At 52.9% G+C, this 27,887-nt stretch overlaps 2 protein-coding genes and 1 non-coding gene across 3 annotated transcripts; all 3 read left to right on the top strand.

Moving 5' to 3' along the window:
* The first annotated feature begins 950 nt into the window (after nt 1-950).
* LOC101105022 (proteoglycan 3-like) lies at nt 951-8,332 on the top strand. Its single transcript, XM_027979084.3, has 5 exons — nt 951-1,104; nt 1,538-1,836; nt 6,009-6,140; nt 7,302-7,413; nt 8,165-8,332. The coding sequence occupies exons 1-5, from the start codon at nt 1,044-1,046 to the stop codon at nt 8,221-8,223; spliced, it is 663 nt and encodes a 220-aa protein (XP_027834885.1). The 5' UTR covers nt 951-1,043; the 3' UTR covers nt 8,224-8,332.
* Nucleotides 8,333-17,110: 8,778 nt separating this feature from the next.
* Nucleotides 17,111-22,996, top strand: LOC101105274 (proteoglycan 3-like). Its single transcript, XM_027979083.3, has 5 exons — nt 17,111-17,269; nt 17,706-18,004; nt 20,660-20,791; nt 21,957-22,068; nt 22,823-22,996. The coding sequence occupies exons 1-5, from the start codon at nt 17,209-17,211 to the stop codon at nt 22,879-22,881; spliced, it is 663 nt and encodes a 220-aa protein (XP_027834884.1). The 5' UTR covers nt 17,111-17,208; the 3' UTR covers nt 22,882-22,996.
* On the top strand, nt 19,898-19,969 carry TRNAR-ACG (transfer RNA arginine (anticodon ACG)). The gene has a single exon. It is a non-coding gene; the product is annotated as a tRNA-Arg (tRNA).
* Nucleotides 22,997-27,887: the final 4,891 nt, after the last annotated feature.

Below are 27,887 nucleotides of genomic sequence, written 5' to 3'. Positions count from 1 at the left end.
TATCCCAGCTCCCCACCTCCCGCACAACCTTGGCAAGGCACCGGCCCTCTCTAATCTCATTCTTCACATCAGTGAAGTCGGGCTGATCGCACGTTCTCCTGGGACCGAGCTTAGGAAGGTGAGGATTCGGGATGTGCCGCACAGGAAGCACACACACAGGGCCCCCACCAGAGCTCAGGAGGCCGAGCCCCCCGAGCCTCCCCCTCCTCCCCCTGCTCTCCCTGCTCCCTGGATCCTCCACGGCATTTGCTGGGAAACTGACCCAGGGAAGGCTGCTTCTGGGACTGAAGAGGATTGTTCAGACCTGGACCCTTTAGGGCACTGATGAAAATTCAGTCTGGACAGTAGTCACGGGGGCTTCAGGAGCATACTAGGGTGTTAGGGCACCTATGTCCAAACAGGAGGCAGGGCCCTCCCGTCCCAGCAGAGAGCAGGGCCCAACGGTGGGAGGCCTGAGCCAACCTCTTATCAGCCCCGCTGTCCAACCCCCGAGCCTGGGGCAATCCCCCTGACCTCTTCCCACTTCCCCAAAGCCCGGTATAAGGGCAGCTTCTGTGTGCCAACAGCCAGAGGCTGAGAGCGGAGGCTTCAGATTCTCAGGAGGCAAGTGTCCCTCGGCTTCCCCGGGAGGACAGGTCTGGGGCTGGGAAGAACCCGGGCTCTGTATGGGACACGCCGGGGACTCTGGTCCTTTCCCCCATAATGACCACTGTCCTGCCCCTTCTTCCCCAGTGGGCCTGACTCTGACCCTGAAGGTGAGCACGCCTGTTCCTGCAGGAGTGCCGGTCTGAGCTGCGTGCTGTCCCAGGGAGCAGTGAGGCGCTCTCAGGGAAAGGGACTTGAGCTGGCGAGCCCCTGTTCTTCCCCTGATCCTCCAGCTCGGGGTCTGTTCGCTGGGGGACAAGGAAGCTCTCTGCTTTGCCCTTCAATCTACCAGTTGAGCAGACCCTGCCTCTCCACTGTGTTCCAGGGACCCTGCAGACACAAGGCAAGTCCCCAGGAGGGAACGTGGAGTTGAGTGTCTGTCACAAGACTGCAGGGACATGAAAGGCTGCCTGCTGCTGCCCCTTCTCCTGCTGGGGACAGTTTCTGCTCTCTACCTGGGTGAGTGCTCCCCTTCCCTTCTCAAACATTTTCGTCTCTTCTTTCCTGCATCGTTTTTGGCTCTTGCGGGTCCAGGGCCATAGGCCCCTCAGTTGCCCCAGCCCCTCTCTAGTTAGATTTCTGCTGGACCCAGAGCTGTGACCTGAACTTTTCCCCAGGGCTCCTTTGCAAGGAAAAACACCCACCTGTGAAGAGGAGGGCTTCTCACATCTCTCACTCCCAAATTACCCGTACGTGGTGTCAGCTGGCATCAGGTTCTCATGCATTTGTGTGTGTGTGATGCAAGAATTCTGGCCCGTCCAACCCCCAAGGGATCCTTCCAGTCTTTGGTCCAGAAGGGGTCCCTAGGAAGACTGAGTGGAGCCATCAGAGCTGTCCGTGGTCCTGGAGGAAGGTGGTACCTGGTCTGATGGTGGGTTATTTCTTTTTGCAGAGAAGGATGCCTCCCATATGGGCAGTCCGCAGACACAGGCAGACCTGAGCCAGGATCTGGAAGGCTCAGGGGGACAGGAAGGAGAGCTGGCCCTGAGTGGTGAGGTGCTTGATTCGGGGGGAGAGGAGGCCGAGGACGCCCACGACGATGAGGGCGACTGTGAGTTAGACCCAGATGACTTAGATGAGGACGTGCAGTGCCCCAAGGAAGAGGAGACAGTGCAACTTCCTGGTGGTCCTGAGTGCAAGAGCTGCCACTACAGGATGGTGCGGACTCCAAGAAGGTTCTGCCACGCTCAGGTAAGCGGCAGTGAGGCCACACCCAAGGAATTCGGAGACCAGAGTGGATTCAGCCTTCTCTCTCTATTATTTAGACTAGGGGTTCTCTAAGCCTAGTATCCAGCAGAAGTCTTGTTAAAGCACAGATTTCTGGGCCCCATCACTTCAGTTTCTATATTAGTAAATCCGAGGTGTAAAGGTTTATAACAAATTCCTAGGTGATGAGATTGTCCGTCTAGAAATTACACGCTGATAGGATAGCCACTGGTTTAGATGAAAAGCTTTGGTGTGGGAGACACCTGTGTTGTGTCCCGGCTCTGCCTCATCAGCTGTTTTATTTGGGCAAGTCACTTCACCTTTCAGGTCTCCAGTATCCTCATCTGTAAAATGGAGATGCATGATGCCACCTCTTAGAGTGTTACGGTGAGGATTAACTAACACACGGAAAGTATTTAGAATATCTGATGTTGTTCGGTCACTAAATTGTGTCCAACTCTTTTTGATCCCATAGAGTGTAGCACTTCAGGCTTCCCTGTCCTTCACCATCTCCTGGAGTTTGCTCAAACTCATATCCATTAAGTCAGTGATGCCATCCAAGCATCATCCTCTGCAGCCCCCTTCTTCTTTGGTCTTCAATCTTTCCCAGGGTCAGTCTTTTCCAGTGAGCTAGCTCTTTGCATCAGATAACCAAAGTATCGGAGCTTCGGCTTCAGCTTCAGCTTCAGTCCTTCAAATCATTATTCGGGTTGATTTTCTTTAGGATTGACTGATTAGATCTCTTTGTAGTCCAAGGGACTGTCAAGAGTCGTCTCCAACACTGCAAGATGAAAGCATCCGTCTTTGGCACTCAGTGTTCTTTGTGATCCAACTCTTACCCCCGTACATGCCTACTGTGAAAACCATAGGTTTGACTCTATGGGCCTTTGGTGGTAAAGTGATGTCTCTGCTCTTTAATTTGCTGCCTTGGTTTGTCGTAGCTTTTCTTCCAAGGAGCAAACATGTTTTAATTTCTTGGCTGCAGTCACCGTCTGCAGAGATTTTGGAGCGCAAGAAAATAAATCTATCACTGTTTCCACTTTTCCCCCTTCTATCGAAAAAATGATGGGACCAGATGCCATAATCTTCGCTTTTTGAATATTGAATTTTAAGCCAGCTTTCCCCATTCTCCTCTTTCACTCTCGTCAAGAGGTTCTTCATTTCCTCTTCACTTTCTGCCATTAGAATTATATTGTCTGCATATCTGAGGTTGTTGATATTTCTCCTGGTATTCTTGATTCCAGCTTGTGATTCATCCAGCCTGCATCTTGTATGAGGTACTCTGCATATGAGTTAAATAAACAGGGTGACAATATACAGCCTTGACGTACTCCTTTCCCAATTTTGAACCAGTCTGTTGTCCCAAGTCCAGTTCTAACTGTGGCTTCTTGATCCACATACAGGTGTTTTAGGAGACAGGTAAGGTGGTCTGTTATTTCCACCTCTTTAAGAATTTCCCACAGCTTGTCGTGATCTACACAGTCAAAGGCTTTTGTGTAGTCAATGAAGTAGGCGTAGATGTTTTTTGGAACGCACTTTTTTTTCTCTATGATCCAATGAATGTTGGCTATTTGACCTCTGATTCCTCTGCGTTTTGTCAATCCAGCTTGTACATCTGGAAGTTCTTGGTTCACACTGCTGAAGCCTAGCTTGAAGGATTTTGAGCATGACCCTGCTAGCATGTGAAATGAGCGCAATTGTATGGTAGCTTAAACATTCTTTGGCATTGCTGTTCTTTGGGATAAGCATGAAAACTGACCTTTTCCAGTCCTGTGGCCACTGCTGAGTTTTCTAAATTTGCTGACATCCTGAGTGCAGTCGGTGATGGGTAGGGAAGCCTGGCATGCTGCCGCCCATGGGGTCACAAAGAGTCGGACACGACTGAGCGACTTAACTGAACTGAACTGATCGAGTGCCGCACTCTAGCAGCATCATCGTTCAGGGTTTTCCACAACCTCACCTAGCTTTTCGTGGTGATGCTTCCTAAGTCCCACTTGATTTCACACTCCGGGGTGTGTGGCTCTAGTTGAGTGGCCACCCGAGTCACTAAGACTTTCTGCACAGTTCTTCTGTGTAGTCTTGCCTCCTGTTCTTAATCTCTGCTACTTCCGTTAGATCTTTATTATTTATGTCCATTAGTTTGCCCATCTTTGCATGAAATGTTCCCTGATATCTCTAATTTTTTTGAAGAAATCTTTACTCTTTTCCTGTCTACTCTTTCCCTTTGCTTATTTGCATTGTTCGTTTAAGAAGACCTTATCTCTCCTGCTATTCTCTGGAGCGCCACAGTTAGGTGGGTATATCTTTCCTTTCCTCCTTTGCCTTCTGCTTCACTTCTTCCCTCAGCTATTTGTAAAGCCTCCTGAGACAACCACTTTGCCTTACTGCATTTCTTTTTCTTGGGGATGGTTTTGGTCACCGCTTCCTGTACAGTGTTATGAGCCTCATCCATAGTTCTTCAGGCACCCTGTCTCTCAGATCTAATCCCTTGAATCTATTCTTCATCTCCACTGTATAATCATAAGGGGTTTGATTTAGGTCTTACCTGAATCGCCTAAGAGGTTTTCCCGGCTTTCTTCATTTTAAGCCTGAATTTGGCAATCAGGAGTTCATGATCTGAGCCACAGTCAGCTCCTGGTCTTGTTTTTGCTGACTGTATAGAGCTTCTCCATCTTTGGCTGCAAAGAATATAATTTGATTTCAGTGCTGGCCACGTGGTGGTGCCTACGGGTAGAGCCATCGTTTCTTTAGTTGGAAGAGGGAGATGCTGTGACCAGTGCATTTGCATGACGAGACTCTGTCAGCCTTTGCCGTGCTCATTCTGTACTCCAAGGCCAAACTTGCCTGTTGCTCCAGGGTCTCTTGACTTCTCTCTTTTGCATTTCAGTACCCTCTGATGAAGAGGACGTCACTTTCTGTGTATTAGTTCTAGGAGGTCCTATACGTCTTCGTAGAACTGGTCAACTTCAGGTTCTTCAGCATTGGTGCTTGGGGCACAGCCTTGTACTAGTATCGTTTTGAGTGGCTTGCCTTGGAGACAGAGATCTTTCTGTCATTTTCCAGTCCCGCCCGAGACCACGGCTACGGGCTACTCCGTTTCCTCCAGGGCTCCGTGCCTTCGCAGCTGCCGCGGTGGTCATGTGACTTGTATGTGCCCATTCCCGTCATTCCAGTTCACCGATTCCTGACATGTTGAGGTTCCCTCCTGTCATCTCCTGCTTGACCAAGCCTAACTTACCCTGATTCACAGCCCTAACGTTCCAGGCTCCTATGCAATGCTGTTCTTTACAGCATCAGACTTTCACCACCAGATGAACCCATAACTGAGCAACGTCTTTGCTTTGGCCCAGGTGCTTTGTTCTTTCTGGAACTATTGTAATTGCCCCCCACTCCTCCTCAGCTGCATACAGGGCACCTTCCAACCCAGGGTCTCACCTTCTAGTGTCCTATTTTTTTGCCTTCTCATACTGTGCATGAAGTTTTCATAGCAAGAGTACTGGAGCGGTTGGCCATTCCCTCCTCCAGTGGACCAGGTTTCGTCAGGACTCTCCACGTGACCCCTCCGTCTTGGATGGCCCCACATGGCATGGCTGAGAGCTTCATTGAGTTACACAAACTCCTTTGCCAGGACAGTGCTGTGATCCATGAAGGGAGAGTGGTCCTTGGGTCATTGTAGGTTCTCCATAAGCGCTGGCCCTGGGGGTGGGGGGGAGGCTCAGAAGGGGGGAGATTTATGTGTCCTTGTGACTGATTCACATTGCTGTTCAGCAGAAACCAAAATAACACTGTTAAGCAATTATCCTCCAACTGCAAATTAAAAGAAAATAACAAAGCATTTGACCTTGGAGATCAAGATGAAAAGTAAAGGCCGGAACAAGTGAATAACCGCTTTAAACATCTTTCAAATATAATGTTATTTTGTATACAATTGAATAATTCCATATAAAAATAATGTAAAAACATTTTTTAAATGGCGCTTTTAGTTATTCTGAGTATTATTACTCTTTACTGCCAGAAGTTCCTGACATCGAATAAAGAAGCAAGAGATGGGATTCAGAGGGGCTATAGACCCCTGATTTCTGAGCTGGAAAAGGATGTGGGCGGGTCTCGCCTTGCAAGGAAACAGTGAGTTTCTACCCCACTTCGTCTCTCTGCAGAGAATCTGCAGGCGTTGCTACCGAGGCAACCTCGTCTCCATCCACAGCTACCGCTTTGACTATCGGGTGAGACGCTGGGCAAGAAGGACCAACCAGTCACAGGTCTGGATCGGAGGCGTCATCAGGGGCAGGGTAAGTGAGGGTCAGTTCTCAGGTCTTGTTTTAAAGGTGGTTTAATACTGCAAAGTGAATCCACTATTGTTTTACATTTTTCATTATTTAGGACGATGTTGGGTCTCTGTCGCTGCACCTCCGCTTTCTCTAGTTGCCGCCAGTGGGGGTTGCTGCCTCAGGCTTCTCACCGCTGGCTTCTCACCGGCTTCTCATGACGCACAGCGTGGGCTCTAGGGTGTCGGCCTTCACAGCTGCTGCGAATGCTCGAGAGACCTCGCTCAGTAGCTTTGATGCCAGGGCTTAGCTCCTTTGCAGCACGTGGGGCCTTCCAGGACCAGGAATCGAACCCATGGCGCCTGCAAGGGCAGGCAGCTTCTTCACCACTGGGCCACAAGGGAAGTCGTTTCTGAGAGCCTCAAGGCACCACCTGCCCCCATCGAGCCTCATCCTGGCCCGGAAGCTGGCTTGTGCTGACTTAGGAGATGTGATGACTGAGCGCTTCTCTTCCTCACCCATGTTCAGGGGCTTCTCTCTTGCAGCTTGAAATCGGCCATGGTGGATGCATTTACACCAGAGAAGTGGACAATTATTATAAATTGGGGTTCTTTCTTTCCTCTGCCTCACACTTTCCACCAAAGCTGGCTGTGAAATGTTAATTAGCAGATCACTGGATCAGGAGACGAGAGTTCACACCCAGCTTGGTCCCTTAGTGGCTGAATGCCTGCCTCCGTATTTCAGTGTCCTCATCTCTGAGGGGGTCCTTCTCTCAGAGTGACCCGGGGGCTGTGCCTGAATAAGCGCTGTCACATTTGCTGCTCACGTGTGGTCCCGGGACCAGAGTCTCAACATCACCTGGTAGTTGGAGAAATACAGGATCCTGGGCCGCACCCCAGACCTCCCGAATCAGGATCCGCATTTCCACCAGATCGCTAGGAGACTGTCTGCTCAGTGAAGTCTGAGAAGCCTGCTGTGCCTGAGAGCTGGAAGCGATGTTTGCTCTTCCATGTCACTGCCTGAAAACGCTCAGGCGTGTGTCTGTACGGGGGGTCCTAGCCAGGTGACACAGCGAGAGGAGATTATAGACACAGTGTCCAGGAGGGATGCTGAGGGGACTTTCAGGAGCCCCAGCACCTGTCTTCCTGGACCTCCACCCTCTGACCCAGCCTCTCTCTTCTCTAGTCCCGTTGCAGGAGATTTCGCTGGACCGATGGGAGTCGCTGGAATTTTGGATACTGGGCCCGAGGGCAGCCTGGGAATGGGAGAGGCCACTGCATAACCCTGTGCACCAGAGGTGAGGGGGCCAGGCGCCCAGACAAGGTGGAGGGGTGGACTCGCACACACGTCTCTGTGAGCTGCACAGACACGCCTCCCCTCATACCCTCCCCCACTAGAGAACCCCGCCCTGTGTGTGAGCAGGGCTGAGGGGCAGGGATCCTCAGAGCCACAGTGAGGGGTCCTGGACGGGGCTGGGGGCTCTGTGTCCTCCAGACTCAGAGAGGCTCCTTCCCTTCCTCTGATGGGATGGAGACAAGGAGTGAGTGTGGGACAGACGGGAGGGATACTCGGGAACGGGAGGTGTGGCCGAGGGACACGGGAAAGATGTGGGAACTAGGGCCAGCTGACAGATGATTCCCCAGCTCCCAACAGCTCGGCTGCCCGATGTAAGGGAGTTTAGAACAGGGCCGAAGACCACACAGGCTGGAGTCAGGTGGCCGAGGTCCTCAACTGGCTCTACCACTTGTCTGCTGAGATCAGAGCAGGTTATCACTCCCCTGAACCTCAGTTTTCCCCATGTGTGAAATGGGAGTGCTGACTGCCCTGACCTCTTGGCATCACTGTGAGGATGGAAGGACAGTCCATAGGAAGCCCTTAGCACCCTGTCTATGCAAGGGAAGAGATCAGTGATCGTGGCTAGCTTGGACATGGGGAGACATACGGCCCTCAGATTGCTGGGGAAAGGTGACCTGTGAGGTGCCTGACGGTGGGGGTTGGGGGGACACACTCAGATGGGCAACTGACATCACTGTGCTCTCTGCCACCAGGGGGTCACTGGCGACGAGCTTCATGCCAGAGGCGGCTGCCCTTCGTCTGCGCCTTCTAAATCAGAGGTGTGGAGACCCTGCCTCTCCACCATCCTGGCCACCCCGCCCCACCCCTGGCCCCCTTGCCCCTCGCTTGTCCACGTCATAAAAACTACACTTCTCACAGCATCTCCTGACTCTGTTTTCTTCATTGCACATATTGGAGGACTCTTCGGGGTTGGGAAATCTAGGAAGCTCTCAGTTCGGCTTTGTGGGGCCCAGACTGGGTCTTTGAGGATTTAAAAGCTGGAGCAGGATGGCTGAGTGGTGAGGGTCGGGGGGTTGGGGTGCTGGAGTGTTTGGCTGCAGTGCTGGCTGGGGGTGGAGGTGGGCCAGGCTGAGGAGAGGGTGTCTGGCTCCAGAAGACCCTTTCCCAGGGTCCCGTGGAAGAAAGCCGTTGGTGAGCAGTTGGGCAACTGGCCCTCTTGGTCTGGATTGACTGAGGCATGTGGGGCGGTGTCGGAAGTGGTGACTTTCCAGAATGGAGGCCACATGGTGGATTTAAGAAGTGGGTGGAGACGGGAGGTCCCACCAGGGGTCTCCACATGGTGCGCGGAGAAACCTCCTCAAGGGATGGATGCCACCTCCAGCTCCGTGTCGTCTTCACCTCATGTTCAGTTCAGCTCAGTTCAGTTCAGTCGCTCAGTCGTGTCTGACTCTTTGCGACCCCGTGGACCGCAGCACACCAGGCCTCCCTGTCCATCACCAACTCCCGGAGTTTACTCAAACCCATGTCCACTGAGTCGGTGATGCCATCCAGCCATCTCACCCTCTGTCGTCCCCTTCTCCTCCTGCCCCCAGTCTCTCCCAGCATCAGGGTCTTTTCTAGACAGTCAGCTCTTCGCATCAGGCGGCCAAGGGATTGGAGCTTCAGCTTCAGCATCGGTCCTTCACCTCAGGTAGTGGCCCCTTTTCTCCGTGGGTTAGTTCAAAGGCCACAGCTTTCTCCGAGACGGCTCCCCGACCGTATCCTCACGGGAGGCTGTCCTCCTCGCTGCCCTCCATCCTGCGTCCCCTCACTTGTCCCCAGCCTCCCTCCCCTCCCTGGAGGGGCCACCGTCTCAGCAGGGAGCTGCCTCACTCCCCGAGGGGCTCGGGGCCCAAGTCAGGCCGTGTGCAGCCAGGTGGCTCCAGGGCTGGCTCTCCAGCCCCGGGTCTCCCCGGCTTCTTCCATCTTCTTGGGTCCTGGGGTCACTGAGACAGAACAGTGTTCCTGCGCTTAGCTTCGTTGAAGAAAGGATTGGAGGTTGATGAGGCAGGAAGCTGAGACTGCCAGCTGGTGTTCAGAGGGCAGAGAGCCCTGGGTGGTGAGAGGGAGAGTGAGAGAGACTGCCTGGGGGTGTGGCTCTACGTGGGGCCCGGGGAGCATGTTCAAGGATGTCTGGGGCGCCCACGTACACGGGTGTGTGGGTCTCTGGGTGTGTGCAGGAGTCGGTCTTTGGATTCCTGGGTATGTCTGCGTACGTGTGAGTCTGCGCCTGTAAATGTGCGTGAATCTGTGTGAGTCAGCGTGCATTTGTGCGTTGCTTGTGTGCCCGTTTCCTACATCTCTGTGGAGATGCTTGCATGCCCGTGCACACCCCTGGGCGTGTGTGTCTACCCATGCTTTCTCTTTCTCCACCTCACTCTCAAGGTCACCTGATGGTGCGGGCCATGTGTGCCTGTGTTCAGCTGCATTCTCCATTGCAGGACAAATCCAAGGTGAAATTCTCTCTACTTCTGGGTCTTCTACTTGGGACAATTTCAACTTCTCATCTGAGTCAATCTCCTTGGCCTTTAGCCTTTCTGTCTTGACTCCTTTCTACATTTTCTGGGATCAGAGTCACAGAGCCACCTTCCTCCCTGGCCACCCGCCCATTTCAGGATCTCTGCATGTAAAGGAGCGGGGCCTCGGGAGCGGGCCTTGCAGGGACTCCTCAGGACACCTGCGAGCCTGCAGTCTTGTTCTACTGTGACATTCTCAATGCTGTCCTTTCTGCAAGATGCAAATGATGATCGAAGGATTGCTTCTTTTTCTGTGAGCTCACTGCGTGTTCTGGGCTAAGCATTTCCTGTGCATTACGTCCTTTAATTCTCATAACACCCCCATGAGGTATGTGTGCGGTGCATCCAGATCTCAAACGAAGAAAGTTAGTAGACGATGGAACCAGTACCAGCCCCTCAACTGCCTGACCCTAAGTTCACGCCCCTAACCACCAGGGCCTCATGGGAGAAGCTGGGCCCTCCTGGAGTGAGTGTGTGCAGCGGGGTGTGTAGGGGCGGGGTGGTGACCTCCATCACGTTCTCTATTTGCAGGGCTCAGTGGGCAAATATCCAGGGTCAGGCGGGAGCCGTCCATGGTGCTGGGAAGGAAGTGGGCAGGATGTGAAGGAGAGGCGCTTGGCCTTTTCCCACCAGGGACTGAAGTGTGCAGTGTTGAAGCCCTTGGGAGATGACACCCTGCCTCAGTCTGGGGAGATGCCAGCATGTGAGTCGGGGCAGTCCCTATGGAAGAGCTGATGCTGCCAGACAATGAGGAAGAGGGGGGCTCTGGAAGCGAAGGTGACCCCAGGGAAGAGGGGCCTGCTGAGTCCATCTCCGGCTTGGGTGAGGTGGCCGAGGACCTTTAGCATCCTCAGGAAGGGGAAGCAGTAGGACTGGAGGGCGTCCCTGCAGGCCGGACCTGCTACTTCCTGCTGGGGAGGAGCCCCGTGAGCTTTAGTCCTGCTCGGGTGAGCGGCCAGCGGCTGAGGCGAGGCCCAGCGTGAAGATGGGGACAGTCTGTGTTGCCCGTCACTTTCCGCCTTGGGGACCCTGGGGGGGTCAGCAGAGGCTGAGGCTGGAAGACGTGTTGGGGTAGAAAGCAAGAGTCTTGTGGAAACACAAGCTGCATCGTAATCCCCTGCCTGCAGATGTCCGTGGGGTGGAAGGCGGGGGCTGAGCTTTGGGAACACCCAGCGCTCAGGTGGTTGAGTCTCTGTGAGGGGTGCTCAATTCTTGCTCTCTCATCCTGCCTTGGAGGTTCCTTGGCAAATGTGCCACTGGGAAGGACTCATCCATGACTTCGACCTCAGTGACCAAATCTGGTGTTCAGCAGCAGGTCAACCAGGGCCCAGCTGGGATGGGGGCCCCGATCACAGTGGGCAAGACGGGTCCCGGCTCTCAGTGGGAACTCCTCCTGACCCCAGCATGTGCTCAACTTGTTGCAGGCTCGTCTCTGTTTCTCTCTACAATCCACTGGAGACCCAGGGACAGATGGATGTCTGGAAAAGACATGAAGGGGGACTGGGAAAAGCCAAGCATTTTTTCTTTGGTTAAATATCTTCCCAGCACATGTGCATGGGGGACCTTAGTTTCCTGGCCGGGGATTTAACCCAGCCACACACCTGGCACTGGAAACTTGGAGTTTTAACCACTGGACCACCAGTGAAGTCCCGCCAAACATTTAGGATCAGGATACGTGTGTGGAAGGCCCGCTCGGTCTCCGACTGTCTGTACGACCTGGGCAGGGAGGCGAGCCTGGCTCCTCATCTGCAGGATGGGGTGGCCAGGCCTGCCCTCCTCCTGTTAGAGCCAGAAGGATGCACGAGTCCCTGGGACACAGAGAATGTGAGGGTGACCATTGCTGTGGGTGTCCACTTCAGCTGGCCAGCAGGTGTCCAGCATGGTCCAGCCCCGCTTTAAGGGGGATGCCGGGCAGGCAGCAGCAGGCGGGGACAGGCCCGCGCTGCCCACCGGCTTCCCTTCGCCCCAGGCCGCAGCCCCCCTCTTTCCCTCCCGCCTCCTCTGGAGTCGCTGGATACCCTTCACTAGCTTGCCATCAGTGCCTGGAATTTGCGTCCCGGGCGGCCGGCCATCCCTGGGGCAGCGGCTGGATGTGTGCCCCTGGGCACCCGAGGGGAGGTGGGAGAGGGGGTGACTGACAGCAAGTCTTGGGGGGAGCGCTAGGAAGAGCCAGACCTCCGGAGACGGGCCTCCTGGGTCCGTCATCTCCACTGCGGTCTCCAGGGAAAGACCCCCCCTGGAGCTGAGTCGGGGGGGGGGGAACAAGAGGCTGAGAGCCCTTCCCGCTGTGTCTTCACAGAAGGCCCTGGACTTGCTCAGTGAGGCTCAAGCCTCCTGTTCCACTCTTCCTGCTGAGCTGGATCCTCCGGGCAGCCTCCACCTGGCCCCTCCCACCCCCAGCAATAAAACTGCTTTCCTGAAACTGATTTCTTGCTTCTTCCTGTCGTTGATGTCCTCTTCTGAGCCCCACCCACGAGCTTTCTGCCCTTAAGGACCGCGCTTTCCACCCTGCTGTGTTTCATCAATAGGGTCAGTTCGGTTCAGTGCAGTCGCTGACTCTCTGCGACCCCATGGACTGCAGCACGCCAGGCCTCCCTGTCCATCTGAGCTCCCAGAGCTTGCTCAGACTCATGCCCATTGAGTCGGTGATGCCATCCAGCCATCTCATCCTCCGACCTCAATAGGGTCAGAGGATATCATTCGTAAGGCGGCCGGGGAATGGGGTCGGTGGGGCCTTCTCAGGACAGGGGAAGGGGCTTAGGCGCTCTTTTCACAAGATGCCCAGTCACTGGCACGAGCATGGCAGCTGCTGCCAGGACCACGCCCAGCCCTCCAGTCTTTCTCGTGGGCTCTGAGTGCACTGCGCTTGCTGCTCTGGCCTCAGCATCGGAGGATAGCAACTCCTGGGAACAGTCCCAGAAGCGGGAGTGTGAGAACGCCAGTCCTTTGCTCCTCAAGAGGAGTAATTTTGGGGCATGTATTGGGCACCGCTTTCCAGGCTTTCCCAGCAGGATCAACTTGCAGTTATCCACTGAGGTGGCTGGCTTTATCAAAGAGTATTTGCCGCCTTCTCTTCCCCGTATGAACCCTCTTCTTCCCCACGTGTGTCCCAGCGCCTCCCAGATAAACTACTTGCTCGAGTCCTCGTCTCAGGCTGCGTTTCCGGGGACTCTCAGTGGTAGAAAAATTGCTGTTAATACATGTACAACTCTGTGCAAGGCCTGGGAATTATGACAAGACAGCTTCAGGAGAGGAGGATGTTTGTAATATAAGCACACCAGAATCTAGTGATGGGTACTCCTAATTGTGCCTCTGCAAAGCACTCCCTGCTACGGCAGGCAGCTCACCAAGACAGCCTCGTGTGATCAGTAACCATTGTCCCTTTGACAGAACCAGGCTTATAGAAGTGGTGACCTGGTTTTTGTCCAGGGCTGAGCATCAGAATGTGACCCACGGAGGGATGCAAGGATCCCCAGAGCGTGTCCTTTCAGTCAGCAGGATTTCATGGCTGGAAGTGTTGGCTGCTTCCTGGACATGATCACATGGGATACAACATGGAGGGGAGGAAGGAGACCATCCTCTACTTTTAAAAAATCATTTGCTTATGGCTGTGCTGGTCCTTGTTGCTGCGCAGGCTTTTTCTAGTTGCAACAAGTGAGGGCTACTCTCTACTTGCAGCTCAGGGGCTCAATTGCCCCACAACACCTGGGATCTTCCCAGACCAGGGACTGAACCAGTGTCCCTTGCTTTGCAAGGCAGATTCTTAACCATTGGACCATCAGGGAAGCCCCGAGTCCTCTACCCTTGTGTTCCACTTGGGGCACAGGATTCCAACCTCGCTGGGGCCGAGGGAGTCCCAGTCCGAGGTGAGGAAGGAAGACATCCTGAACCGTCTGCTGGGGATGTGGGGAGAAAGTAAGGTGTCAGTGCCATGAAGCCCTTTTCTCCAGAACTGCTGAAATTCATAGAAGTATAGAAGGTCCAATGGTCTTGGAGGCAAAGGAAAAGCCTCACTTAAAAATCATTTCATTTTTTATGCATTTGATTTGGCTGTGCTGGGTCTTCCTTGGAGCTCACAGTCTCCTCTAGCTGTGGCCCTGGTCTCTGGAGCTCAGGCGCTCAGCAGCTGTGTCTCGCAGGCTCTGTTCGAGGCAGCAAGCGGGATCTAACTCCCTCACCAGGGATGCAACCCCGGCCCCTGATTTGGGAGCTTGGAGTCTTAGCCAATCGCTCACCAGGGAAGTCCCACCTCCTGGTCTTAAGAAGCAAATTAAGAACCTGAATGTTTTGAGTGTGGCCCCGATAGGAGAGGCTACTTACTCAAGTTTGCAGGGTGGGTGAAAAATTAAGAAATCAAGCTGAGGTCCGCTGTAACTGCTGCTGTCTAGATTTCCGTGATGGTGGTTTTCAGACACAGCTTACGGGTTCAGCCCCACGCTGGAGCAGAGCCTTCACTCCTGTCCTTGGGACGTTGTGTTCTGGTTTGGGGAGACGTTGCTTCTCTTTGTTCCAGAATTAATAATAAGGAGTAGCAAGTCCCTCGCTTGTTAAGCATTAAACGTGTGCTGGGCTCTGAGACTTTGTGCCAAGGGAGACTTCATCTCGTTCCTCACAAATCTCTTCTGTTGGCGGGTGTTTGTGGCAGAAGTGTGACTTCCAGTCTGTGAAGGTCCCCTTTGGGGGATTAAAGTCAGGAAGGGGGCCCGATGGAGGCATTTGGGCTCCTGGTGAGAGTGCCTCTGTCACATGGTGCGTTTCCTCTGTGACAATCCCCCGAGCAGTCTATGACACAGTGCAAGCAACAGGCTGCATCTTAAACACCCGTAAGTAGAACTTCAAATGAAATCAGAGAGCTGGTCTCACATTCCTTACTATGAGCTCGTGGGCGATTTTTTTTTTTCCCCTTGGCCAAGCAGCTCTGGGAAACAACTCTTCCCAGAAGTTTATCATGTTGCTGGCTAATGACACCAGCTGACCTTATTGGGCATTGTGACCGCTGACTGAAACAATCCTCCTGGCCTGGACCCCACGGACTTGGGGGAATACGCGAAGCAGGGCTGGCCTTCCACGCTCCCCACCAAGTGAATTCTTCAGTGTAAAATCCAGAGATCAGGTTTCTGGGTCCTGGAGTTGCCCAATACCCAGACCCCCAAGTCAGGTAGATAAGCTGGGGGTCGGGTCCGTTGGTCCCAGGAGATAACGGCTGAGACCGTTACTCTGCAATCAGCCCAGAAGTGGCCTCTCAGACACTTCTCCGTCTGCAGGGCCCCGGGGAGAGCAGAGCAGGGCAGCCTCGGGGCACCCTGTCCCTGGTGCCCTGAGCACTGGACGGCTGGGCAGGAGGGCAGGAACAAAGGTGCACTGTCCCGCGAGGGTACCCCAGAGTGAGGCCCCACCCCGACGGGGCCACGGGCTCAGGCCTGGGACGTCTGCAGGATCGAGCCTCAGTCTTGCTGGCCTCTCCTCGGATTGCAGTGAACGTGGCTGGAACTTGATCAGTATATAGACATTTTGTTCATCACGGTACTTTGGCCTTTATGCTGCTATTTAAGAAAAATTTCAGGAAATATTTATTTATCTCGACTACTGCATACTTCTGTGTCCCCTGAACTTTTGCAGCTGAGGCCGGTGTCTCCCTCGCCGCCCGTCACTGCTCGCCGTGGTGGTGACACAGAGCTGGAGGGAGACGGGGAGTTCGGGTGAGCAGGAGGGCGGCCCACGGAGCATCCGAACGACCTTGTAGGAAGGTCTCCATCTCACCCGCTGTCTCCTTGCCAGCAGATAGGGCTCAAGGCTGGGCGAAATGGCCTGTTCTAGATCAGTGGTCCTGAAAGGGGCAATTTTACTTTCCACTGTTGTTTGTAAATGTGTGGGGCATATCCTAGTGCGTGACTGGGGGAGGCACGATTGACTTCCAGTGGGCAGAGAGCCAGAGACGCTGTGGAGCTTCCTATGAGACACAGGACAGATCATGCCCCCAGCCTCCAAAACAGAATGATTTGACTCCCGGTAGGAAAGATACGAAGGCTGAGGACCTTGATCTAGAGCCATGGCATGAAGGAAAGAGCATAAAATTTTCACACATTAAGAGAAAGAGACGGAGCAAGAGAAGGAGAGGGAGAGACAGGAAGAGAGTGAAGAGGGGAAAGAGGGGGACAGACAGAGACAGGGAGAGAAGGGTTTCAGCCTCAGAGGCTTAGTATCCCAGCTCCCTCATTCCCACAGGAACTTGGCAAGGCACCGGCCCTCTCTAATCTCATTCTTCACATCAGTGAAGTCGGGCTGATCGCACGTTCTGCTGGGACCGAGCTTAGGAAGGTGAGGATTCGGGATGTGCCGCACAGGAAGCACGCACACAGGGCCCCCACCAGAGCTCAGGAGGCCAAGCCCCCGAGCCTCCCCCTCCTCCCCCTGCTCTCCCTGCTCCCTGGATCCTCCACGGCATTTGCTGGGAAACTGACCCAGGGAAGGCTGCTTCTGGGACTGAAGAGGATTGTTCAGACCTGGACCCTTTAGGGCACTGATGAAAATTCAGTCTGGACAGTAGTCATGGGGGCTTCAGGAGCATACTAGGGTGTTAGGGCACCTACGTCCAAACAGGAGGCAGGGCCCTCACGTCCCAGCAAAGAGCAGGGCCCAACGGTGGGAGGACTGAGCCAACCTCTTATCAGCCCCGCTGTCCAACCCCCGAGCCTGGGGCAATGCCCCTGGCGTCTTCCCACTTCCCCAAAGCCCGGTATAAGGGCAGCTTCTGTGTGCCAGCAACCAGAGGCTGAGAGTGGAGGCTTCAGACTCTCAGGAGGCAAGTGTCCCTCGGCTTCCCCGGGAGGACAGGTCCAGGGCTGGGAAGAACCCGGGCTCTGTATGGTACACGCCGGGGACTCTGGTCCCTTGCCCATAATGACCACTGTCCTGCCCCTTCTTCCCCAGTGGGCCTGACTCTGGCCCTGAAGGTGAGCACGCCTGTTCCTGCAGGAGCACCGGTGTGAGCTGCGTGCTGTCCCAGGGAGCAGTGAGGCGCTCTCAGGGAAAGGGACTTGAGCTGGCGAGCCCCTGTTCTTCCCCTGATCCTCCAGCTCGGGGTCTGTTCGCTGGGGGACAAGGAAGCTCTCTGCTTTGCCCTTCAATCTACCAGTTGAGCAGACCCTGCCTCTTCACTGTGTTCCAGGGGCCCTGCAGACACAAGGCAAGTCCCCAGGAGGGAACGTGGAGCTGTGTGTCTGTCACAAGACTGCAGGGACATGAAAGGCTGCCTGCTGCTGCCCCTTCTCCTGCTGGGGACAGTTTCTGCTCTCTACCTGGGTGAGTGCTCCCCTTCCCTTCTCAAACATCTTCGTCTCTTCTTTCCTGCATCGTTTTTGGCTCTTGCGGGTCCAGGGCCATAGGCCCCCCTTCAGTTGCCCCAGCCCCTCTCTAGTTAGATTTCTGCTGGACCCAGAGCTGTGGCCTGAACTTTCCCCCAGGGCTCCTTTTCAAGGAAAAACACCCACCTGTGAAGAGGAGGGCTTCTCACATCTCTCACTCCCAAGTTACCCGCACGTGGTGTCAGCTGGCATCAGGTTCTCATGCAGTTGTGTGTGTGATGCAAGAATTCTGGCTCATCCAACCCCCAAGGGACCCTTCCCAGTCTTTGGTTCCAGAAGGGGTCTCTAGGAAGAGCGAGTGGAGCCATCAGAGCTGTCTGTGGTCCTGGAGGAAGGTGGTACCTGGTCTGATGGCGGGTTATTTCTTTTTGCAGAGAAGGATGCCTCCCATATGGGCAGTCCGCAGACACAGGCAGACCTGAGCCAGGATCCTGAAGGCTCAGGGGGGCAGGAAGGAGAGCTGGCCCTGAGTGGTGAGGTGCTTGAGTCGGAGGGAGAGCAGGCCGAGGACGCCCACGACGGTGAGGGGGACTCAGAGTTAGACCCAGATGACTTAGATGAGGACGTGCAGTGCCCCAAGGAAGAGGAGACAGTGCGACTTCTGGGGACCCCTGCATGCAAGAGCTGCCACTACCTGATGGTACAAACGCCGAACATATTTAGGAAAGCTCAGGTGAGTGGCACGGAGGCTGCTGTGTTGGTCTGGGTGTGGGGGAGACAGAGTGGATCTAACCTTCTGTCCCTATTATTTAGACGAGTGGTTTCCAAGCATAATGTGCATCAGAATGTGTTAGCTACTCAACCGTGTCTGGCTCTTTGCAACCGCATGGAGTATAGCCCACCGGACTCCTCTGTCCATGGAATTCTGCAGGCAAGAATACTGGAGTGCGTTGCCATTTCCTTCTCCAGGGGTTCTTGCATGACCCAGGGATCAGACCTGGGTCTCCCAGATTGCAAACAGACTCTTTACCATCTGAGCCACCAGGGAAGTCCCAGGACGCATCAGAAGTCTGATTAAAACACAGGTCTCTGGAGCACATCCCCTCAATTTCAGGTTTAGTAGATCTGGGGTGTAAGGGTTTATGCTTATAACTCATTCCCAGTTGATGTTATTGTTGGTCTGGGGACTGCACTTTGAGACCCACTGGGTTAGATAAAAAGCTTTGGGGTGAGGTGCACGTGTGCTAAATCCTGGAGCTGCCTTCATCAGCTGTTTCATTTGGACAAGTTGCTTCACCTTTCCGGGCTCCTGTGTCTTCACGTGTAAGATGGCAATGCATGGTCCCACACAGGAGCTGCAGAGACGCTTAGCTAACACAGGAGAACTCCTTGTGTCCCCACGAACTTCAGCACACTAGGCTCCCCTGTCCTTCTCTATCTCCCGGAGTTTGCTCAGATTCACGTCCACTGAGTCATTGAGTCTATCTAACCACCTCATCCTCTGCCGACTCCTTCTCCTTTGCCTCCAATCCCTCCCAGCATCAGGGTCTTTCCCAGTGAGTCAGCTCTTTGTATCAGGTGGCCAAAGTATTGGAGCTTCAGCTTCAGCATCAGTTCTTCCAATGAATATTCAAGTTTGAATTCCTTTAGGATGGACTGGTTGGGTCTCCTTGCAGTCCAAAGGACTCTCAAGACTCTTCTCCAGCACAATCTGAAAGCATCCGTTCCTTGGTGCTCGGCCTTCTTATGTTCTAACTCTCACATCCGCACATGACTACTGGAAACACCGTACCTGTGACTAAAGGGACCTTTGTTGGCAAAGTGATGTTTCTGATTTTTAATATCCTCTGGGTTTGCCATAGCTTTCCTTCCAAGAAACAAACGTCTTTTAATTTCACAGCTGCAGTCACCTCCACAGTGATTTTGGAGCCCAAGAAAAGAAAATGTCACTGTTTATACTTCATCCTCTTCTGCTTCCCATGAAGCGATGGGACCTGATGCCATGATCTTAGTTTTTTGAATGTTGAGTTTTAAGCCAGCTTTTCCACTCTCCTCTTTCACCTCATCAAGAGGCTGTTTAGTTCCTCTCCACTCTCAGCCATTAGAATGATGTCATCTGCATATCTGAGGTTGTTGATATTCCTCCTGGTATTCTTTATTTCAGGCTGTGATTCATCCAGACCAGCATTTCACATGATGTATTCTGCATACAAGTTAAATAAGCAGGGTGACTATAAACAGCTTTGTCATACTTCTTTCCCAATTTGGAACCAGTCAGTTGTTCCATGTTCTGTTCGACCTGCACACAGGCTTCTCAGGAGGCAGGTCAGGTGGTCTGGGACTCCTGTCTCTTGAAGAATTTTCCACAGTCCTTTGTTGTGATCCACATAGTCGAGGTCGTTAGCTTAGTTAATGAAGCAGAAATGGATGTTTTCTGGATCCAGCAGATATTGATGGTTTGATCTGTGGTTTCTCTGCCTTTTCTAAGCCTGGCTTGTACCTCTGGATGTTCTCCAGTCATGTGCTCTTGAAGCCCAGCTCGAAGGATTTTGAGTTTCACCTTGCTGGCGTGTGAAATGAGGGCAATTGTATGGCAGTTTGGACATTCTTTGGGACTGCTATTCTTTCCCTGGTGGCTCAGATGGTAAAGCGTCTGTCTACGATGCAGAAGACCCGGGTTCAATCCCTGGGTTGGGAAGATCCCCTGGAGAAGGAAATGGCAATCCACTCTAGGACTATTGCCTGGCAAATCCCATGGACAGAGGAGCCTGGTAGGCTACCGTCCATGGGGTCGCAAAGAGTCGGACACGACTGAGTGACTTCACTATTCACTATTCTTTTGAACTGAAATGAAAACTGACCTTTCCCAGTCCTGAGGTCACTGCTGAAGTTTTTTCAAATATGCTGCCAAATATTCTGTGCACGACTGAAGAGGCTTAGCAGCAGCAGCATTCTGTGCGGCACTTTCACAGCATCTCCTTTTAGGGTTTGAAATAGCTCAGCTGGAGTTCCATCACCTCCACTAGCTTTCTTTGTAGTAATGCTTCCCAAGGCCCCCTTGACGTCACCCTTAGGATGTCTGGCTGGAGGTGAGTGACCACACCATCATGGTTGTCTGGGTCATTAGGACGTTTTTTTTTGTGTGTAGCTCTTTCGTGTATTCTTGCCACCTCTTCTCAATCTCTTCTGCTTCTCTTAGGTCCTTACCATTTCTGTCCTTTATGCTGACCATCCTTGCAGGAAATATTCTCTTGGTATCTGCAATTATCTTGAAGAGTTCTCTAGTCTTTTCCATTGTATCGTTTTCCTTGATTTCTTTGCATTGCTCCTTAAGACTCAGGGACTTGCAAGAAACAGTGAATTTTCTACCCCGCTATTCTCTGTGCAGAGCATCTGCAGGAAGTGCTACCGAGGCAACCTCGTCTCCATCCACAACCTCCTCTTCGATAATCGCATCTCGCGCTGGGCCAGAAGGATCAAACAAGCAAAGGTCTGGATCGGCGTCATCATCAAGCTCTGGGTAAATGAAGGGCCAATTTCCTGGTATCAGAAGATCTTTTGTTGCTGTTGTTGGTCTAATACTGTAAAATCAATTCACTATCTTAAAAAAGATTCTTATTTATTTATGGCTGCGCCAGGACTCTGTTACTGTGCGGCAGGCTTTCTCTGGTTGCAGCGAGCCGGGGCTGATCTACAGTCGTGAAGCTCGGGCTTCTCACCGGGCAGCTTCTCTCCTTGCACATCATGGGCTCTAGGGTGCAGGGGCTTCGCAGTCGCTGTCAGAGGCTCTAGAGCCCTGGGTCAGTAGTTTTGGCTCTCAGGCTTTGTTGCTCTGCTGCACGTGGGGCCTTCCAGGACCAGGAATCGAACCCATGGCCCCTGCATGGGCAGGCAGCTTCTTCACCACTGGACCATCAGGGAAGTCGTGTCTGAGTGCCTCAAGGGACCATCTGCCCCCATAGAGCCTCATCCTGGCCCGGAAGCTGGCTTGTGCTGACTTAGGAGACGTGATGACTGAGCGCGTCTCTTCCTCACCCGTGTTCAGGGGCTTCTCGCTTGCAGCCTTAAATCTGCCATGGTGGATGCACTTACACCAGAGAAATGGACAATTATTACAAATCACGTTTCTTTCTTCCCTCTGCCTCATACCTTCCACCAAAGCTGACTGTTAAACATTTATCAGCAAATCACTGGAGTCAGGAAGTAGAGTTCATACCCAGCTCTGTGCGTTACTGGCTGAATGCCTGCCTCCATATTTCAGTGTCCTCATCTCTGAGGGGGTCCTTCTCTCAGAGTGACCTGGGGACTGTGCCCAAGTAAGCACTGTCAGATGTGGTCCCGGGACCAGAGTATCAACATCACCTGGTACTTGTTGAAATACAGGACCCTGGGCCGCACCCCAGACCTCCCGAATCAGGATCCCTGTTTCCACCAGATCGCTAGGAGACTGTCTGCTCAGTGAAGTCTGAGAAGCCTGCTCTGTGTGAGAGCTGGAAGCGATGTTTGCTGTTACGTGTCACTGCCTGAAAATGCTCAGGGATGGGTCTGTATGGTGGGGTCCTAGCCAGGTGATTCAGTGAGAGGAGGTTATAGACATCCGGAAGGGATGCTCAAGGGACTTTCAAGAGCCCCAGCACCTGTCTTCCTGGACCTCCGCCCTCTGACCCAGCCTCTCTCTTCTCTAGTCCATATACAACACATTTCGTTGGACCGATGGGAGTCGCTGGAATTTTGGATACTGGGCCCGAGGGCAGCCTGGGAATGGGAGAGGCAACTGCGTGGCCCTGAGCACCAGAGGTGAGGGGGCCTGGCGCCTGGACAAGGTGGAGGGGTGGACTCGCACACACGTCTCTGTGAGCTGCACAGACACGCCTCCCCTCACACCCTCCCCCACTAGAGAACCCCGCCCTGTGTGTGAGGAGGGCTGAGGGGCAGGGATCCTCAGAGCCAGAGAGAGGGGTCCTGGACGGGGCTTGGGGCTCTGTGTCCTCCAGACTCAGCGAGGCTCCTTCCCTTCCTCTGAGGGGACGGTGACAAGGAGCGAGTGTGGGAGACGGGAGGGACAGTCGGGAATGGGAGGTGTGGCCGAGGGACCCAGGAAAGGTGTGGGAACTAGGGCCAGCTGACAGATGCTTCCCCAGCTCCCAACAGCACGGCTGCCTGACGTGTGGGAGTTTAGAAGAGGGGCAAAGACCACATGGGCTGCAGGCAGGTGGCTGAGGTCCACATCTGGCTCCATTCGCTACTTGTCTGCTGAGATCAGGGCAGGTTACCAATCCCACTAAGCCTCAGTTTTCCCATCTGTGAAATGGGAGTGCTGACAGCCCTGACCTCTTGGCGTCACTGTGAGGATGAAAGGACAGTCCATGGGAAGCCCATAGCACACTGCCTCTGCAAGGGAGGAGATCAGTGATCGTGGCTAGCTGGGACATGGGGAGACACACGGCCCTCAGGCTGGCAGGCAAAGGTCAGCTGAGAGGTGCCTGCCCGGGCACTGGGGGACACAGGCCATGCTCAGGTGAACTGACATCACTGTGCTCTCTGCCTGCAGGGGGTCACTGGCGACGTGCTTCATGCAAGTGGCGGCTGCCTTTCGTCTGCTCCTACTAAGCTGGAGGCGGGAGACCCTACCCCCCTCCCTGCCCCCCGCCTCGCCTGCCGGGTCCCAGCCTCGGCCCCCTGGCCCCCCAGCCTCCCTGGGTCATAAAGCCACGTTCTCACAGCATCTCCTGACTGTTGTCTCCTTGCTGCGTGCTGCGGAGGAGTCCTCTGGGTTGGAGAATCCTGGAAGCCTTGTTCTGGCTTTGCGGGCAGGGCGGGGGAACTTTGAGAAGCAAAGCTGGAGAGGGCCTCCTGCTGGCAGGGCGGGAGCGGGTGGCACCGGGGGGTTTCACTGCAGTGGCCCCTGGGGGCAGCGGGGACTGGGCGGGGGTCCCGCTCCCAAAGGGCCCCCCAGGGTCTGGTGGCAGAAGGTCCTTGTTCACAGGGTTGGGGGGGATTGGTCCTCTGTCTTAGGATTCAGGAAGGCATGTGGGGTGTGGCCGTAAGAGGTGGCATTCCAAGTGGAGGCGGCGAGGGGGACTGGAGGGCTGGTTGGAGCCGTGAGTGCCCCCTGGGGTCACCACGTGCTGGAGGAGAAAGGGGTCTCTCCCGGGGTCGCCCGCTCCTCCAGCCCCTGTGCGGTCTGGCCTCGGGGATCGGGCCCTCTTTAATGCTCTCCTAGCCGTCTGTGCTCAAAGGCCCCAGCTTCTAAGACTGCTGCCCCCTCTCTCCTTTCTCTGGAGAGTCGCTGTCATCCTTACGCCCAATCCTCGGTCCTTGGTCCCCTCCTTCTGGCTCTTCAGCTTGGGGCAGATTCAGTGTTTCATCTCAGGAAATCTCAGCCTTCCGCTTTGCTTTCTCCACGTGACTCCTTTCTACATTTTCTGGGGTCAGAGTCACAGAGCCACCTTCCTCTCTGGCCACCCGCCCGTTTCAGGATCTCTGCACGTAAAGGAGCAGGGACTGGGCAGCAGGCCTTGCAGGGACTCCTCAGGACACCTGCGAGCCTGCAGTCTTGTTCTACTGTGACATTCTCAATGCTGTCCTTTCTGCAAGATGCAAATGATGGCTGCAGCTTTTGCTGTGAGCTCACTGACTGTTCTGGGCTAAGCATTTCCTGTGCATTACGTCCTTTAATCCTCACAATACCCCCATGAGGTATGTGTGCGGTGCATCCAGATCTCAAACGAAGAAAGTTAGTAGACGATGGAACCAGTACCACCCCTCCACTGTCTGACCCTAAGTTCATGCCCTCAAGCACCAGGGCCTCATGTGGGAGCCTAGGTTCTCCTAGGGGTGAGTGTGTGCGGTAGGGGTGGTGATGTCCATTCAGTCAGTTCAGTCACTCAGTCGTGCCCAACTTTTTGCAACCCCCTGGACTGCAGCATGCCAGGCCTCCCTGTCCATCACCAATCACGCAGTTTACTCAGACTCATGTCCATCATGGACCATCTCATCCTCCATCGTCCCCTTCTCCTCCTGTCCTCAGTCTTTCCCAGAATCAGGGTCTTTGCCAATGAGTCAGCTCTTCACATCAGGTCGCCAAAGTATTGGAGTTTCAGCTTCAGCATCAGTCCTCCGAGTGAACACTCAGGACTGATCTCCTTTAGGACGGACTGGTTGGATCTCCTTGCTGTCCAAGGGACTCTCAAGAGTCTTCTCCGACACTACAGTTCAAAACCATAAATTCTTCAGCACTCAGCTTTCTTTATAGTCTAACTCTCACATCCATTGATGACCACTGGAAAAACCATAGCTTTGACTAGATGGACCTTTGTTGGCAAAGTAATGTCTCCGAGTTTTCATAAGCTGTCTAGGTTGCTCATAACTTTTCTTCCAGGGAGCAAGCATCTTTTAATTTCATGGCTGCAGTCACCATCTGCAGTGATTTTAAAGATCCCCAAAATAAAGTCTGTCACTGTTTCCCCATCTATTTGCCATGAAGTGATGGGACCGGATGCCATGATCTTAGTTTGCTGTATGTTGAGCTTTAAGCCAACTTTTTCACTCTCCTCTTTCACTTTCATCAAGAGGCTCTTTAGTTCTTCTTTGCTTTCTGCCATAAGGGTGGTGTCATCTGCATATCTGAGGTCAATGATATTTCTCCTGGCAATCTTGATTCCAGCTTGTGCTTCATCCAGCCCAACGTTTCTCATGATGTACTCTGCATATAAGTTAAATAAGCAGAGCAACAATATACAGATTTGACTCACTTCTTTCCCTATTTGGAATCCTTCTGTTGTTCCATGTCCAGTTCTAACTGTTGCTTCCTGACCTGCATACAGATTTCTCAAGAGGCAGGTCAGGTGGTCTGGTATTCCCATCTTTTTAAGAATCTTCCACAGTTTATTGTGATCTACACCAAGGCTTTGGCATAGTCAGTAAAGCAGAAGTAGACGTTTTTCTGGAACACTCGTGCTTTTTCAATGATCCAACAGATGTTGGCAATTTGATCTCTGGTTCCTCTGCCTTTTCTAAATCCAGCTTGTACATCTGGAAGTTCACGGTTAACATACTGTTGAAGCCTGGCTTGGAGACTTTTGAATGTTACTTTACTAGCGTGTGAGATGAGTGCAATTGTGGGGTAGTTTGAGCATTCTTTGGCATTGCCTTTCTTTGGGATTGGAATGAAAACTGACCATTTCCAGTCCTGTGGCCACTGCTGAGTTTTCCAAATTTGCTGGGATATTGAGGGCAGCACTTTCACAGTATCATCTTTAGGATTAGAAAGAGCTCAACTGGAATTCCACACCTCCACTAGCTTTGTTCATACTGATGCTTCCTAAGGCCCACTTGACTTCGCATTCCAGGACATCCAGCTCTAGGTGAGTGATCATACCATTGTGATTGGGTAATGAAGATCTTCTTTGTACAGTTCTTCTGTGTATTCTTGCCACCTCTGCTTAATCTCTTCTGCTTCTGTTAGGTCCATATGGCTTTTCTCCTTTATCGAGCCCATCTCTGCATGAAATGTTCCCTTGGTATCTCCAATTTTCTTGAAGAGATCTCTAGTCTTTCCCATTCTGTTGTTTTCCTCTATTTCTCTGCACTGATCACTGAGGAAGGCCGTCTTATCTCTCCTTGACATTCTCTGGAACTCTGCATTCAAACGGATATATCTTTGCTTTTCTCCTTTGCCTTTCACGTCTCTTCTTTCCACATCTATTCATAAGGCCTCCCCAGAAAACCACTTTGCCTTTTTGCATTTCTTTTTCTTGGGGATGGTCTTGATCCTTGCCTCCTGTACAACATCACGAGCCTCCTTCCATAGTTCTTCAGGCACTCTGTTTATCAGATCCAATCCCTTGATTCTATTTTCACTTCCACTGCATAATCATAAGGGATTTGATTTAGGCCATACCTGAATGGGCTAGTGGTTTTCCCTACTTTCTTCAATTTCAGTCTGAATTTGGCAATAAGGAGTTCATGATCTGAGCCACAGTCAGTTCCTGGTCTTGTTTTTGCTGACTGTATAGAACTTCTCTGTCTTTGGCTGCAAAGAATATAATCAATCTGATTTCAGTGTTGGCCATCTGGTGATGTCCTTATGTAGAGTCTTCTCCTGTGTTGTTGGAAGAGGGTGTTTGCTATGACCAGGGTGTTCTCTTGGCACAACTCTGTTAGTCTTTTCCCTGTTTCATTCTGTAAAACAAGGCCAAATTTGCCTGTTACTCCAGGTGTTTCTTGACTTCCTACTTCTGCTTTCTTAATCTCTTAGTCTCCTGTAATGAAAAGGACATCTTTTTTTTGGGTGTTAGTTCTTGAAAGTCTTGTAGGTCTTCATAGAACCATTCAACTTCAGCTTCTTCAGCATTAGTGATCGGGATATAGACTTGGATTACCGTGATATTGAATGGTTTGCCTTGGAAACAGAGATCATTCTGTCGTTTTTGAGACTGCATCCAAGTACTGACTGCATTTGGGAATCTTTTGCTGACCGTGATGGCTACTCCGTTTCTTCTGAGGGATTCCTGCCCTGAGTAGTAGATATAATGTTTATCTGAGTTAAGTTCACCCATTCCAGCCCATTTTAGTCTGCTGATTCCTAGCATGTCGACGTTCGCTCTCGCCGTCTCCTGTTTGCCCGCTTCCAGTTTGCCTTGATTCATGGAGCTGACACTCCAGGTTCCTGTGCAATATTGCTCTTTACAGCATGGACCTCGCTTCCATCAGGCTGAGTATCTGAATGTGACCCACAGAGGGATGCAAGCATCTCCAGAGCGTGTCCTTTCAGTCAGCAGGGTTTTGTGGCTGGAAGTGTTGGCTGCTTCCTGGGCTTGAGCACATGGGATACAACACCGAGGGGAGGAAGGAGATGGTCCCTGACTCTTTTTTTTTTATTTTATTAAAATAAAAAATCATTTCTTTATGGCTGTGCTGGTCCTTGTTGCTGTGCAGGCTTTCTCTAGTTGCAACAAGTGAGGGCTAATCTCCAGTTGCAGCTCAGGGGCTCAATTGCCCCACAACACCTGGGATCTTCCCAGGCCAGGGACTGAACCAGCGTCCCTTGCTTTGCAAGGCAGATTCTTAACCATTGGACCATCAGGGAAGCCCCGAGTCCTCGACCCTTGTGCTCAGCTTGGGGCACAGGATTCCAACCTCGCTGGGGCCGAGGGAGTCCCAGTCCGAGGTGAGGAAGGAGGGTGTCCTGAACCCCATTAGCTGGGGAGGGTGCAGTGAGCAGAAAGTACGACGACAATGCTGTGAAGCCCTTTTTTCCAGAACTCCTCAAACACATAGAAGAACAGAAGGTCCCAGGGTCTTAGAGGCAAATAAAAACCTCCTGTAAGCATTATTTTATTATTTCTTCATTTGATTTGGTTGTGCTGGGTCTTCCTTGGAGCTCACAGTCTCCTCTAGCTTTGGCCCTGGTCTCTGGAGCTCAGGTGCTCAGCAGCTGTGTCTCGCAGGCTCTGTTCGAGGCAGCAAGTGGGATCTAACTCCCTCACCAGGGATACAACCCCGGCCCCTGATTTGGGAGCTTGGAGTCTTAGCCAATCGATCACCAGGGAAGTCCCACCTCCCGGTCTTAAGAAGCAAATTAAGAACCTGAATATTTTGAGTGTGGCCCCGAT

This window comes from Ovis aries, chromosome 15 (genome assembly GCF_016772045.2).
Source record: "Ovis aries strain OAR_USU_Benz2616 breed Rambouillet chromosome 15, ARS-UI_Ramb_v3.0, whole genome shotgun sequence".
NCBI classification, from domain to species: domain Eukaryota; kingdom Metazoa; phylum Chordata; class Mammalia; order Artiodactyla; family Bovidae; genus Ovis; species Ovis aries.
The sequence above is the reverse complement of the archived record's forward strand: the minus strand, read 5'-3'. Positions and strand labels throughout refer to the sequence as shown.